At 59.2% G+C, this 12,984-nt stretch overlaps 1 protein-coding gene across 1 annotated transcript; it reads right to left on the bottom strand.

Moving 5' to 3' along the window:
- Window positions 1-9,142: 9,142 nt before the first annotated feature.
- On the bottom strand, window positions 9,143-11,608 carry IRF2BP1 (interferon regulatory factor 2 binding protein 1). The gene has a single exon (XM_047077810.1). The coding sequence runs from the start codon at window positions 11,283-11,285 to the stop codon at window positions 9,531-9,533; it is 1,755 nt and encodes a 584-aa protein (XP_046933766.1). The 5' UTR covers window positions 11,286-11,608; the 3' UTR covers window positions 9,143-9,530.
- Between the last annotated feature and the right edge of the window lie 1,376 nt (window positions 11,609-12,984).

The raw sequence follows: 12,984 nt of genomic DNA, 5'->3' as shown, positions 1-12,984 counted from the left end.
ACCCACCTGGTGACACTTTGCTTGTCCCGTCAGTTAACATCTTGGCCGGTCTGTTACTGTGGTGACTGCTGTCTCTGTGGGCATCATGTCTATCCTTTGGGTACTGTGATGACTGCCATCGACATGGTGGTGGGCCCGCTGGGTGTTACAAAGACTGCCGTATTGATCGATGTTATAAGTTGATCCATTGGGTGCTCTGATGGCTGCCATCTTGGATGACATCTTAGTTGGCCCTTTGGACATGGTGACGGACGTCCTCTTGACTGACCCTTTGCATGTGATGGTGATACCATTGCAATTACAACTTCTTTGGCCCGTTGGGGGCTGTGATCCCTTCTTTCTTGGGGAACTTCTTGGCATAGGAGATGCCAAGTTGGCCAACATCCTGCATAACATCTTTATTTGGCCCATTGGGTGCTATGATGGCCACTATCTTGGTTGGCTGACATTACCAGTGCACGCTTGTGCACCATGACGGCCATCACAGCCCCTGTGTTGGCCATGTCATCACCATCTCTTTGGTGCGAGTTGAGTGAGGAATGGAGGTGAGAATATTCCTTGTTTTTTTTTCGGGAGCCTATTCCCCCTCTCTGGTCCAGGAGAATCCAGAAAGGACTGGCTAGGGTGTGGGAAATTTCTACTGAAATCTGGTTCTTGCCTGGGAAGCGGGATACTGGCTGTGTTTGACCATTAAAGGCACTGTTTCTGCCTCTCATTGAATGTCTCGTTTCCTTGGCCGGCGGGCCCTGTGGGGCTTGAACACCTGAATTGTCGTTTCCCTGTCCCCCAGGAGCTGGCTGCCTCTGGGGGAGGGGCTGGGGGAGGCATCGACCTGACCTTTGGCTCTTTGCTGTCCCTGACCCCAAGGACAGTTTGCTCATAGATAGCAGCCCCCGCAGCAGTGGGGCCAGGGCAGAAGGGGGAGGTGGCTCTGCAGTGACCAAGGCCATCTCCCCACCCCCACTCCCCAGACACACACCTCTCGCTCTGGGGCCCAAGGAGCCCAGGGGGCTGCTCAATTTTTGGTTAAGCTGGGGAGGAAGGGAAGGGACAAACAGAGCGTTAATTGAAGGACATGGTGTGTGGGGCTTATCCGTGTGGGGGGCGGGGTGGGCCTCTGTTGGTCCTAGGATATCACTGTGCCCACTGAGGTCTCTGTGGTCTGCCTGTTGTTACCTCTGATTGTTACCTATTGTTCATATCCCTCGATTGTGTGGGTTTGCATGTCTGTTCTTACCCTGGGTGCTAACTGTAGGTGTCCTGATTTTGTGGGGTTTTTTACAATTTTTTTAATGTTTATTTATTTATTTTGAGAGAGAGTGCAGGCGGGAGCAGGAGGGGGGGGAGGGGCATGGAGACAGAGAGAGAGAGAGAGAGAGAGAGAGAGAGAGAAAGAGAATCCCAAGCAGGCTCCACACTGTCAGCGCAGAGCTCGATGCGGGGCTCAAACCCACAAACCGTGAGATCATGACCCGAGCCGAAATCAAGAGTGGGACGCTCAAACCGACCGAGACCCCCAGGCGCCGCTGGCCTGGGATTTCTTACCGTTTTGTGTGTGTTGTTCTCTTCATACACCTACCCCTGGGGCCTTCTGGGTCTCACACTATCAGGTGCGGGTCTGTGTCTCAGTTTGTGTGCAAACCCGCGGCCCTGAGGAATCTGTGTGTGGCTCTATCCGTGTCGCGGGCCTGCCTGTCACTATGTGTCTTACGTGTACCTCTGCGAGTCGGCATCTGCCTGCGTGTTAACAAGCGCCCGCCTGGGTTTGCACAGCGCGCCTGTCACTTCTGGCCACAGGTGTGTGGGGGGAAGGAGCTCGGTCTGCCTTCGGGAGCTGTGGGTCTCTGGGTGTCTCTCTTCCTCCAGGTCTCTTCCCTAGGCTCTGGGTCTGGTGTCAGTCGCTCAGATGTCCCGAGCGCACGGATCTCATTTCATGGAGGAGAAGCGGAGGTTCAGAAGGAAAGGCCCCGGGCCAACATCGTTCAGCCGTTCAGCCGGGCTAGAGCAGGTGGCCAGGCCTGCTCTCGGTTTTTTGGTTTTTTTTTTTGTCCTTTCCTTATTTGGGGTTTGCCTTTCTTGGTTCTTGCTTGCCCGGTCATTCATTCATTTGTTCGTTAGCATTCGTTCAGAGACCAAAGGCTGTCTGTTTACGTGTTGTGTGATGTCTCCCCCGGTTTCTCTGTGTTCATCTTTCGGTCTCTTAAAAAAAAAATTTTTTTTTAACGTTTATTCATTGTTGAGAGGCGGTGGGGAGGGGCAGAGAGAGAGAGGGAGACCCAGAATCCGAAACAGGCTCCAGGCTCTGAGCTGTCAGCGCAGAGCCCGACACGGGGCTCGAACCCACGAACCGCGAGATCATGACCTGGGCCGAAGTCGGACTGCTCAACTGACTGAGTCACCCAGGCGCCCCCATCTTTCTGTCTCTTAGTGCCATCTTTCTGTGGCACGCTGTCCCTAGCCCTGTCCCTGGACTTTGTCTCTTGGCTGTTTTGAAAATTTTACTCATCCTCGGGATGCCTTCCTCTTCTGTGGTCTGCCTTGTGCTTTCTCTCTCATTCTCTCCGTTGCTTTGACTCTGTCCCTTGCTCTCTCTGGGCTCTGGGTCTCTCCCTCCTTCTCTTGGGAACTGTGACTCCTTTCTGGGGTCGGCCTTCCCTTTCCCGCCTTTGGATCTCTGGCCTCCCTCCTCCTTCTCCCTGAGTTTCTGCCCCTACCTGCCACCTCGCAGGCCAGGCCCTCTATTTCTGTCGCTGTGCCCGCCCTGCCGCCGCGGCTGTGTGTCACCCCCCCCCCCGCCCCCTGCCGTGCTGGCTCGCGTCAGCCGTCCCACCGGCCTCGCTGTCCTGGGCAGGCCGGGGAATTCCTCCTGGTTCCTGGAAAAAACAACTGGGGCCGAGAGAAAGGCCCTCAGTCTCCCCGGGCGCCTGCCCCCCTCCCTCGGGCCTGGGGGTCTCTCCCGGAGTCGGCCGGCCCGAGGCAGGAAGCCCTGCGGTTTCTGGCTTCTCCCAGGCGGCCTCCGGATCTGGCCCCCGCCCCCCGGCCAACAGCCCAAATATTATTCCGCAGGAGGAGTCGGTGGTGGCGGGAGGAGGCCCAGGCTGAAAGAGGCTTTCAGGGCGGCCAGGCCTGGGGCTTCCTGTCCCCAGGCTTGGGCCTCAGATCGCCCCAGTAGGGACCTCAGGTGGCCGGAGGGGCGGGTGTTGTTGTAGGGTCCTGGGGGGGAGGGTGGGGCCATCCGTCAGGGTGTCTGGTGGCCACCAGCTCGGGCTGGCGTGGGCAGGTGTGACCCCCACCCCAGGGACAGCCGGCTGATGTCCAGCGTGGAAAAGTACCACGGTCAGACGTGGGACGCATGGACAGACATGATGATGCCAGCGATTGGGGATGGAGGGACAGCCGTGGGGACACAGAGAAGCCTGGGCTGGGACAGGTGAAACTGGACAGAGCCTATAGGCCTGAGGTGACATGGTCCAAGGGAGGGGCCCACGGCTGGGGAGAAAGAGGGCCAGGGCAGGGTCCCAGCTGCAGGCAGAGGTCCAATTGTATTGGGAGGCGTGCCATAACCATGACGGAGGGAGTCATCCTGACAATGGCTCCTAGGGGCTTATCACCGGTCAGGTATTGTGTGAGCACCTTACAGAGTGGATTGGCCTCATCCTTCCCACCACCCCACCCCCATTTTATTCTTGTGGAAACGGAGGCCGGCTGGAAGAGGTGAAGCCACCTGCCCAAGGTCACACGGTTAGTGTAGGGGGGGAGCTAGGCCTTGAACCCAGGCAGTCCGGCCCAGAGTCAGTGCCCTCCACCGCTGTGCTGTTCTAGAGCACAAGAGGGGTGACAGCAAGGTGGGGGGGGGGAACTTGGGGTCCCGAGCCCTCCCTCAGAGTCCCCCCCCCACCATTCCCTACCACAACCTGCACCAGGAGGGAAGCATGCCCAGAAGCCAGCAGTCGGGGTGCATTGCAAGTGCGTGTGTGTGTGTGTGTGTGTGTGTGTGTGTGTGTTGTGTAAAGTGTACCATCTCTATCTTGGTGTGAACATGTCAGGGTCATTACGTGACAGGCTTATGTGTTCCCCATGACATGTCTCTCCAGTCAGCGTATCAGTGTGTGTTGTATGTGCCTGTCTGTCACTGTGTCGTCTCTGTCACTGCTTGTGTTTTGTCATCGTCTCTCCGCGCCTAACAGTGTGCTTGCCCCTCCTCGTATCCGTATCCCGATGTCATTACTGTGTGTGTCTGTCACTGCGTCTGTTAACAGTGTGCCTCTGTGACTGGGTCCTATGGGTCTGTTTATGTCTCCAACACTCTGGGTCTGCCTATATCTGTCCCTGTTTGTCACCATGTCTGTTCCCCTATGTGTCACCATCTACCCAGGTGTCACCGCGTTACTCACCACCCAGGCCACAGGTGGGCGTGTCGGGCCCACTGGTGCCAGGGCTGGGGCCCAGCCCATCCCACCCTCGCCTGCTGTGGGCCAGGCTGGGTGCCTGTTTGCAATGCCCGGCCACAGGTAAACACCAAGATCCGGAACCCAAGGGCCACCTCCCTCACCTCTGCTCCCTGTCCCTCAGCCTGCCCCGGACCGGGCTGCGCCAGAGCCCCACGGGCGCTGTCCCCAAACTGGAGACTTGCCCTGACCCTCCCCTCACCCACGGTCACCAGCCTCCCAAGCCCCCAGCCTCGGCCCAGCCCTGTCTCTCTGTCTGTCTTCTCTCTCCGTCTGTCTCTCTCTGGCTTGTCCCTTTCTCTGTGGCTCTGCCTTTCTCTGGAATGACCTTTGTCTTCATTCTGCCACTGTCCCCTCTACTCCATCTTTCTCTGTTCTTTCTCGGTGAAGGTCGATCTCTCCCTTTTCCTGGTCCGTCTCCCTTGGAGTCTGCCTTCTCTCCCTGCCCCTCGGGTCGCTGACTCTGTATCTCTCTCTGCCAGTCCTTCTGTTGCTCTTTCATACTTGAGAAGTTTTTCTCTCTCCTCCTGTCACTGTGTCCTTCTCAGCCCATGTCTCTCACTCTTGGCCACTCTCTGTGTGTGTCTCTGAGCCCCCAACCCCCACAGGAGCCAGCTTCTGTCATCCTGGGGCCCTTGGGAAAATGCGTGGCCCCCAGCCTCCCGCCCCCAGCCCGCTGGTATATATATAAAGGTATATGTACATATTATTTATATCTGTACCCGGGGGCAGGAGGGGCAGACACTGGGGCCTTTGTGTAGCCACTGCCCGCTGCCTGCCCGCCCGCCACTCCTCTCCCTTCGTCCCTGCTACCCGCCCGCCTCCACTCCCCCCCCTCCCGCACAGAAAGGTTCCTGTGGGGCCTGCCAGCTTCCTCTGCCTGAGGTGTGAGTGGGCACGCCACGGGCGAGGCGGGCAGGGGGGCCTGGGGACTTTTCCAGCTGCAGGGAAGCTTTCCGGGTGGGGAAGGAATGGGACTTCTCAGCCGGCTGCTGTCTGTCTGTGTCTGTTGTCCCTGGGTGTCCCCCGGGTCCTTACCTGGCTTCTCCCTGGGAGTCTGTCCATCCATCTAATGTCATTCTGACTTTTTCTCTGCTGGTTTGGGCCGTATTCGCTCGTGCACACGCTGTTGTTGGGCACATGTACTAGGCCCTCTGTTGAGCCCCAGACACAGATAAATGAGATGCCGTCCATCCCAGCTGATTCTTTGCAATTACTGTCTCACGGCTGCTATCTCCTCACTCAGCGCTCTTTCCCTTCCCATGAAAATATAACCCAAAGTCCTTACCGTGGCCGATGCTTCCCTGCTATCCCTGTGACCCCATTCTTTTTCTGTTTCTTGGTTAAGATCTTATTTTTTTCATTAAAAAAATTTTTTTATGTTTTATTTATTTTTGAGAGCAAGAGAGACAGAGCACGAGTGGGGGAGGGGCAGAGCAAGAGGGAGACACAGAACTGGAAACAGGCTCCAGGCTCTGAGCTGTCAGCACAGAGCCCGACACAGGGATCGAACTCACAGACCTCGAGATCATGACCTGAGCCAAAGTCGGACGCTTAACCGACTGAGCCACCCAGGCACCCCGTTAAGATCTTGTTTTTAAGTAATCTCTACGCCCAACGTGGGGCTCGAACTTACAACCCCGAGATCAAGAGTCACATGCTCTACTGACTGAGCCAGTCACGCGCCCCACTCTGACCTCATTCTTCTACCTCTCCCCTTTGCCATGGCTGCCCTGGCCACCTGGCTGCTTCTGGAACAAACCAAGCAGACTCCTGCCTCAGGACCTTTGCATGCGCTATCCCCCTAGATTTCCCCCGGCTTGCTCCCTCGCTTCCTTCAATTTAGTGTCATCTCCTCAGTGAGCCCTTCTCTACCTCCTCCTTTGTGGCAGCAACCTCCATCACTCTCTATCCCCTTCCCCTGGTTTCTTTTTTCTTCTTAGGACTCCATGGCTGTCACATTTTATGGGTCTGTCTGTACCTCTTACATGAACGTCAGCTCCATGAGAGTAGGGGCTGCATTCTGTTTCCTGCTGTTCCCTATCCGTCCTTTAAACTAGCCCTGTGCTAGGCAATGCTGGGTTCATAGTGGTGACTGAGACGGCTTTAACCCTGTCCTCATGGGGCCCACAGTCGATTTCCCAATGACGATCCAGAATGTGCAGGGCCGGGATAGGGGAGTGCAGGGTCTGTGAGAGCCCAGAAATGGTACTTGACACAGCTTGGGGGCCAAGGAGGGCTTCCCGGAGGAGGTGGTAGCTGAGCAGAGACCTGAGGGATGAGTAGGAGTGAGCCAGGCCTTGTCGTGGGGACCAACTGATCGAGACAGACCCAGCCTCGCTCGTCTTCACAGATCTCCGTTCTCTCCCTCTGCCTCGTAGAGCTTCACTTGATCTTAGCCAGAAGGCCGAGAAGCGATCTGTCTTCGCAGAACTTGAGTTTCAAGATGTCTTAACTCTCTAGTTTAAACCCGAACCTTTCCTTGATTTCACAGTCTCCCCTTTCTCCTGCTTTCAAATGTTCTCTCCCTCCTTCTAGGTCTCTATTCTTGGTGTCTCATCTGTGTATCTCAGGCTCTCTGCACCTATCTGGGTATTTCTCTCTTCTGAACGTCTGTCTGTCCCTCTGTTTTTACCTCGTTTCCTCCATCTCAAGAGGGTCTTTGAGCTCTCTTGTCCCCCTCTGGGTCTGTCCTCTTCCAGTGAGCTGGTTTTTCTATACCTTTCCACCTCTGTTGTCTCCCATCTTTCCCTGGGTCTGGCTGTGTCTCCTTTCTGGAAGTCTCTTCACCTACTCACGGATCCCCCCAATACATCCAGAATCCCTCCGCTCTGGCCCCACCCTGGCACTGGGGGAAGGGGGACTGATTCAGCCCCCCACACCCACACAGGTCAGGCCGTCTGCTCCGTTAATGGTTAACTCAACCTCTATCTAGAATACACACACCAGCCAGGCTGGGGGTGACTCCCCTGCCCACCCCCCTACCAGCTGTTCTTAAAGGACCAGGTGTCCTCCATAGCTCTTTAGCCCTCACTGGGGACCCTGGCGTCTGGAGGCCTCTCGCCCTGGGGATGGGGGAGGGGGAACTACCCAGTGCTTGGGTCTACAGAGCTGGGGCAGGGGAGGCCACAAGATTGCCAGGGATGGGTGCCCAGGCCTGGAGCTCCATCCAGCGTCTCCCTTGCCCCAGGCTTATCGCCTGTATATTTAATCAGGGGTGGTTTTCCCAGCCCTGCCCAGGGCCCAGGCTGGCAGTACCGGGGGTGACAGAACACCTGAGACCTGATGGCTGGGGGAGGGGAGGGGACCCCTCAGCCCAAGAGCTGGCGGTTTAAGAGTTGAGCGTCCTTTAGGGGCGCCTGGGTGGCGCAGTCGGTTAAGCGTCCGACTTCAGCCAGGTCACGATCTCGCAGTCCGGGAGTTCGAGCCCCGCGTCAGGCTCTGGGCTGATGGCTCAGAGCCTGGAGCCTGTTTCTGATTCTGTGTCTCCCTCTCTCTCTGCCCCTCCCCCGTTCATGCTCTGTCTCTCTCTATCCCAAAAATGAATAAACGTTGAAAAAAAAAAATTAAAAAAAAAAAAAAAAAGAGTTGAGCGTCCTCCAGATGCGGAGGACAAAGTCCCAGGGTCCTTAATGTTTGGGATTTGGGCCATGTGACTCTGCAAGATGTGTGCGTCGGACACGTGCATAACCAACCAGATGGGTCCAGACTTTAAGGTCTTCCAGATTTCGGCGGTGGAACACCCGTGTTCCTGAGATCCGGGGCAACCTGGGGTTTCAGGGCTGTAGGACAGTGCTGTGCGGTCAAAGGACACACTACAATCCCCCCCCCCCATCTTTCTGTCCATCCACTGGCCTTGGCGCCCCGCATTCCCCCTTCCCGCAGTCTCCACTTCAGGGTCGCAGAGACACCGCGGGGGTCTAGGCTGGGCTCTTGGGGCAGCCCCCTCCCCTTAACCCTTGCTTTGCCGCAGCCTGCTCAGGCCCCGCCCCTTGACGCCAGAGAGCAGGAAGTCCTGGTTAATGATCAGCCCGTCGGGACAGGTGCGGGACAAGGCCGCGCACATCAGAGGCTGCCGCGGGGGGGAGTGCCTTTCACCCTGCCAGTCACGGTGTCCTAGGATGGCCACCGTTGAGACTGGTCTCCCAAGATGGGTGCGAGCAACGCAGCTCAGGGCACCACCAGAGGGGGGATGCAGTCACCTTGTTTCCAGGGATCCTGTTAGTGTACCCCATGGAGGTAATTTTCCTCTTTCCTAGGGCAGTCCCTCTAAGCAATGTAACGTAATTCTCTGCCTGCTGAGCAAGAACTCACTGCCCATCCCTTCTAGGAAGCCTCCTAATGCCTCTCTCCTTTCCCCTCCCCTCGCGGGCGCTAGTCCCCCACACCTTGGGTAGATACAGGGGCGGGACCAGAAGAGAAACCAAATTCCCGAGCATGGCTCTGGTTCCCATGCAAGGAGCTTCCCGTGCTCTCTAAGCCTCAGTTCTGTCATCTGGAAAACGGGCAGATGGCTAGACCGCTTGACCAGTGGCCAGCACTTCTGAAAAGCGCCAAGGGGCCCGCCTGAGTGGAGGGCGCCACCTGGAGGCTACCACGCATCGTCCTTTCCCTGCAGGATCAGTTCGGTCCCAAAGGGGGCGCAGCGTCTCACACAACTAAGGGACCAAGAAGGAAAAAAAAAAAAACCATCTTTCGGTTTATTGAAGGAGGAAAAGGGGGCGGGAGGGGGGGGGCAATAAAATGCTTTTGCTTTGTTTATAAAGAGCGAGATTTCAGGAGGCCCCTTCTCGAGGAGGAGGGGGGCACCTCTCCCCCGACTATAAGCAGCAGCAAAGCCAAGCCAAGGAGGGGAGAGGGAAACTGGAGGGGCCAAGGGACCCCAAACACCCCCTTGGGCAGAAGCCACAAGCTTTCTCCCCCCACCCTCAATGCATCTACCCCAGGGAACCATCCGGGATGAGGAAGGGGTATGTACACAGGTGGGGGTAGCACTGGGTTGGGTCGGGGAGGGAATAATTTATCCGCAGCAGCGGTGGGTGGCAAGGGGGTAGGACGCAGTAGACTGGTGGCAGTGGTGGCCTAGGGGTCCCGTTCTTTCTTAACCTTGATGTCTCCAGCAAGGATAGTGGCGATCTCGCCCTGCATGAAGGCCCAGGGGACAGAGGAGCCCACCAGGGGACACTTGTCCCCACTGGGGCAGTACACCTCCCCAGCAGGGCCCTGTGCCTTGATGAACTCCCTTGAGCAGGGAAAGCAGAACTTGTGTCCGGGCACTGAGGGGCACTGGACGAAGTGGGTGTCTTCCAGCCGCTCCCGGCACAGGGTACAGCACAGGGGTGCCCCGGGGGTCGCCCCCGTGCCGCTACCACCCCCGCTGACCGCTTCTGCCCCAGCTGTGGGGCTGACTTCGGCTTCACCATTGCGGGCCACTAGACGATGCTGGGTCGCAGGCTGGGCTGCGGAGGAAGCTGCGGGGCTGGCACCCCCAGCGCGCACGGGGCCCCCGCCCCCGCCAGGGTCCTTGGGGGAGTGGCCCAGGGCCTCGGCCACATTCTTCAGGGCGGCGATGGGTGAGGGCACACCAGGGGTGTCGGCGGAGAACGGGCCACCGGGTGCTACCCAGTGCCGCTGCTGCTGCTCCTCGGTGGTCATCTTCCCAGCCGCCTCACCCTCGGGCTCAGGGGAGGCCTTGCGACGGCGTGGCGTGGGCGCCAGGTTCCGGGACGGGGCTCGCGGCGGTGGGCCACACAGAGCTGCAGGGGCTGCCTCTGGGTACTGCTGGGGCAGGGCCTCGGCAGGAGCTGGCTCTCGGAAGCTGCGGACACCGTCGGTCAGCAGCTCCCCCAGCTGGCGCCATTCCCCGGAGCCGTGCCTCCGTTCATATTCGAGGTACTTGAAGCCTGAGGAGGCTAGAGCCTTGCCCGGCTCCCGCAGAGCATCGTGAAACATCTGGCGCGCCACGGCCAGGACTCCCGCATACACGTTGCCAGAACCACAGGGGTATTCGGTAAAAAGCTTCAGCTCGAACTCGTAGCCGGGCGGGCGGGCAGTGGCATCAAAAGCGAACACCCGCCCCACCAGCCCGTGATCCTTCTTGAAGCGGACGTTGAAGGGGGCACAGGCTGACAGCGCCAGCAGCTGTTCCCGCACCGCTTTGGGGCGCCCGTGCCACTCCTCTGCCCGGCCACGCATGGCCTCGTTCAGTTCTGCCAGACAGTCCGCATTCCTCTGCTGCTTCTCCTTCTCGAAATCGGAGCCAAAAGCTGGACGGGCAGGACTCAAGCCGGGTGCCAGCGTCAGGCCTCGGCTTCCCAGGCCAGACACCGCAGCTGCCAGCAGCCCGGGGGGCACCAAGCTGGGCATAGAGCCAAGCAAGGCCCTTCGCGCCCCCTCCGCCACGGCCTCCTCGCGGCCCAGCCCATTAGCCAAGCGGGACCCCAGGGTGTACTCCAGGGCGGGCGAGGGTAGGGGGAGGCGGCCCGACGAGGTGGCCCTGTCATAGCGGTCCTGGCCAGAGATGCCGCCGCCTGTTCCTGACGGCTGGGGCTGGGCCTGCGGAGGCGGTAACTGAGGCCCCTGTGCAGCGGCCGCAGCCAGGTCCTTAGTGGTCGGGTGCTTGAGGGCGGGGGGCCCGGGAGAGCGGCCCTCGGGGAGCACGTGGCTGCGTTTGAGTTGGCGGGCAGCGTCGATGAGCAGCTCGATGCGATCCGCACCCTCGAAGTTCACGCAGCCGCGACACACAGCCTCGCTGAAGTCCCACACCATGGCCCACGGCATCTTGGGCAGGTCGCACAGGTAGCACCACTGGCGGCGGGACGCCTGCACCGACGCCATGACCCCCCGCGCGCGCGCCGCCGAGCCCCGGCGTTCCACCCGCCGCCGACGTACGATCCGCGCCGCCGACGTTTGATTCGTGTCCCCCGGACCGCGCGAGCCACAGTCAGGCCTCCGGCTCGGCCTCCCCGCCGATCCAGGCCCGGCCCCCCTTCCCCGCCCCCTGGGCCCTAAGCCTTTTTCCTCACTCCCGCCTCCTTGAAAAGCTTGTTAGAGGCACGTCGGCGCCCCCGCCCGGTCCGGGCTCCCGGCCGAGGCGCACAGCTCGGGCCCCGCGATGGGCCGCGGGCGCCGCCGCCTCGGGCTCCCGCCGCTCCCGCCGCCGACGCCGCCGCCGTTGCAACGGCCGTCGCCGCCTCCACCTCCTTCTGCCCCAGAGGCCGCTTCGCAGGGAAAGTTACATAACGCGCCGGCAAAGCCTTCTGGGAAACGTAGTCCCGCCGGGGCTGATTCTTAAAGGGGACAGCCGGCGGCAGAGGGAGTGGGCTCGCCGCCTCTCCGACGCGCAAACCCGACCACTCATCACGGCGGGGCAGGGAGTTCGGCGCGCTTCGCGGAGCTCCGGCACAGGGTTTGGGGGCGGAAAGGAGATATGAATGGCCAGAGCTGCCACGGGTTCAGAAATGGTAGGAAGTGGACAGGGTTCCGCGCGCATAATTTCTGTTCCGACTTGCTGTGCAGCTTTAGGCAAAAGTCTTGCTCTTTCTGAGGCTCCGTTCCCCGCCCATCAGAGGTGGGCCAATGACTGGTTAGGAAGGCAGCATCTCCTGGGGCGGGGCGGAGGGGCTCTGATTGGACGGTTTCGGGGTAGGGGGACGGGAAGCTGGCAACTGGGGGAGGGAGGGTTCTGCATGGCAGTTCGTTTTCCTCAACTCTTGTATACCATTCTCGGAATGGGGCTGGCAACAGCGGGAGAAAGGGGAAGAACGAAGGCCTCTCGGTCAAGGCCTCTGCCTCAGTTGCCTCATCCATTAAAGAGAGTGGTCGAGCGCCCTCGAACTCTCTTCCAGTTCTGCCGGCGCGCTCTGGTCTACAAAGGGTTACACTGTATCTCTCCCTGCCAGCCCCATCAACCACTCACTACAATTCCCAAAATGCTCTGCAGCGAGGACGCACTTCCGCTGAATGGGAGGTGGGGGCAGGCCTTCCCGATTCCCGCTGTCTTCCACCCCCGGCTCAATTTTGGGGTGGCTTTACGTTTTCTCGGAGCACTGGGTTGAGGAAATCCTCACCCTCTACTGCTCCCTAATTTGGGGGGAAGGGACGGAGGCCAGAGATGGCGAGTTAAGAGTTGTGGGGTTAGTTTCCGGGGAAACCACCTTTCTCCAGCCTTGAGCGCTCATTCCCTGATCGGCCCAACCGGGCTTTGGGGACTCCACCCCCCCCCCCCCCCCCCCGCCTAGGTTTTTCTTCTCAACATCTGGAACAGTGGGAGTCAGACTGGAAGAGTAGGGAGGGGAGGAGAGGCAAGTCTTCGGGTTCTAACCCCCCATCACCCTCTTTCTGTCCGCTAAGCCTGGGTCCGTGACAAGCGCTCAAAAGTATTTACGTGACTTGCCAGAGCTGCATTCGTTACTGGTTTTCAAACTAATCGGACTGTCTGCTTCCTCTCCCCCAGCCCGCTGCAATCACAGCCGCTGTGATTTTGTTCTCCAAACATCAGCCTCAGCTTTGCAATTTCACTCACCACCTGTATTCT

The sequence above is a fragment of the Lynx rufus genome, unplaced genomic scaffold (assembly GCF_022079265.1).
Source record: "Lynx rufus isolate CCGP_SWC_20201006 ecotype Redwood Valley unplaced genomic scaffold, mLynRuf1.p SCAF_16, whole genome shotgun sequence".
NCBI classification, from domain to species: domain Eukaryota; kingdom Metazoa; phylum Chordata; class Mammalia; order Carnivora; family Felidae; genus Lynx; species Lynx rufus.
This window is presented reverse-complemented; position numbering and strand designations above follow the sequence as displayed.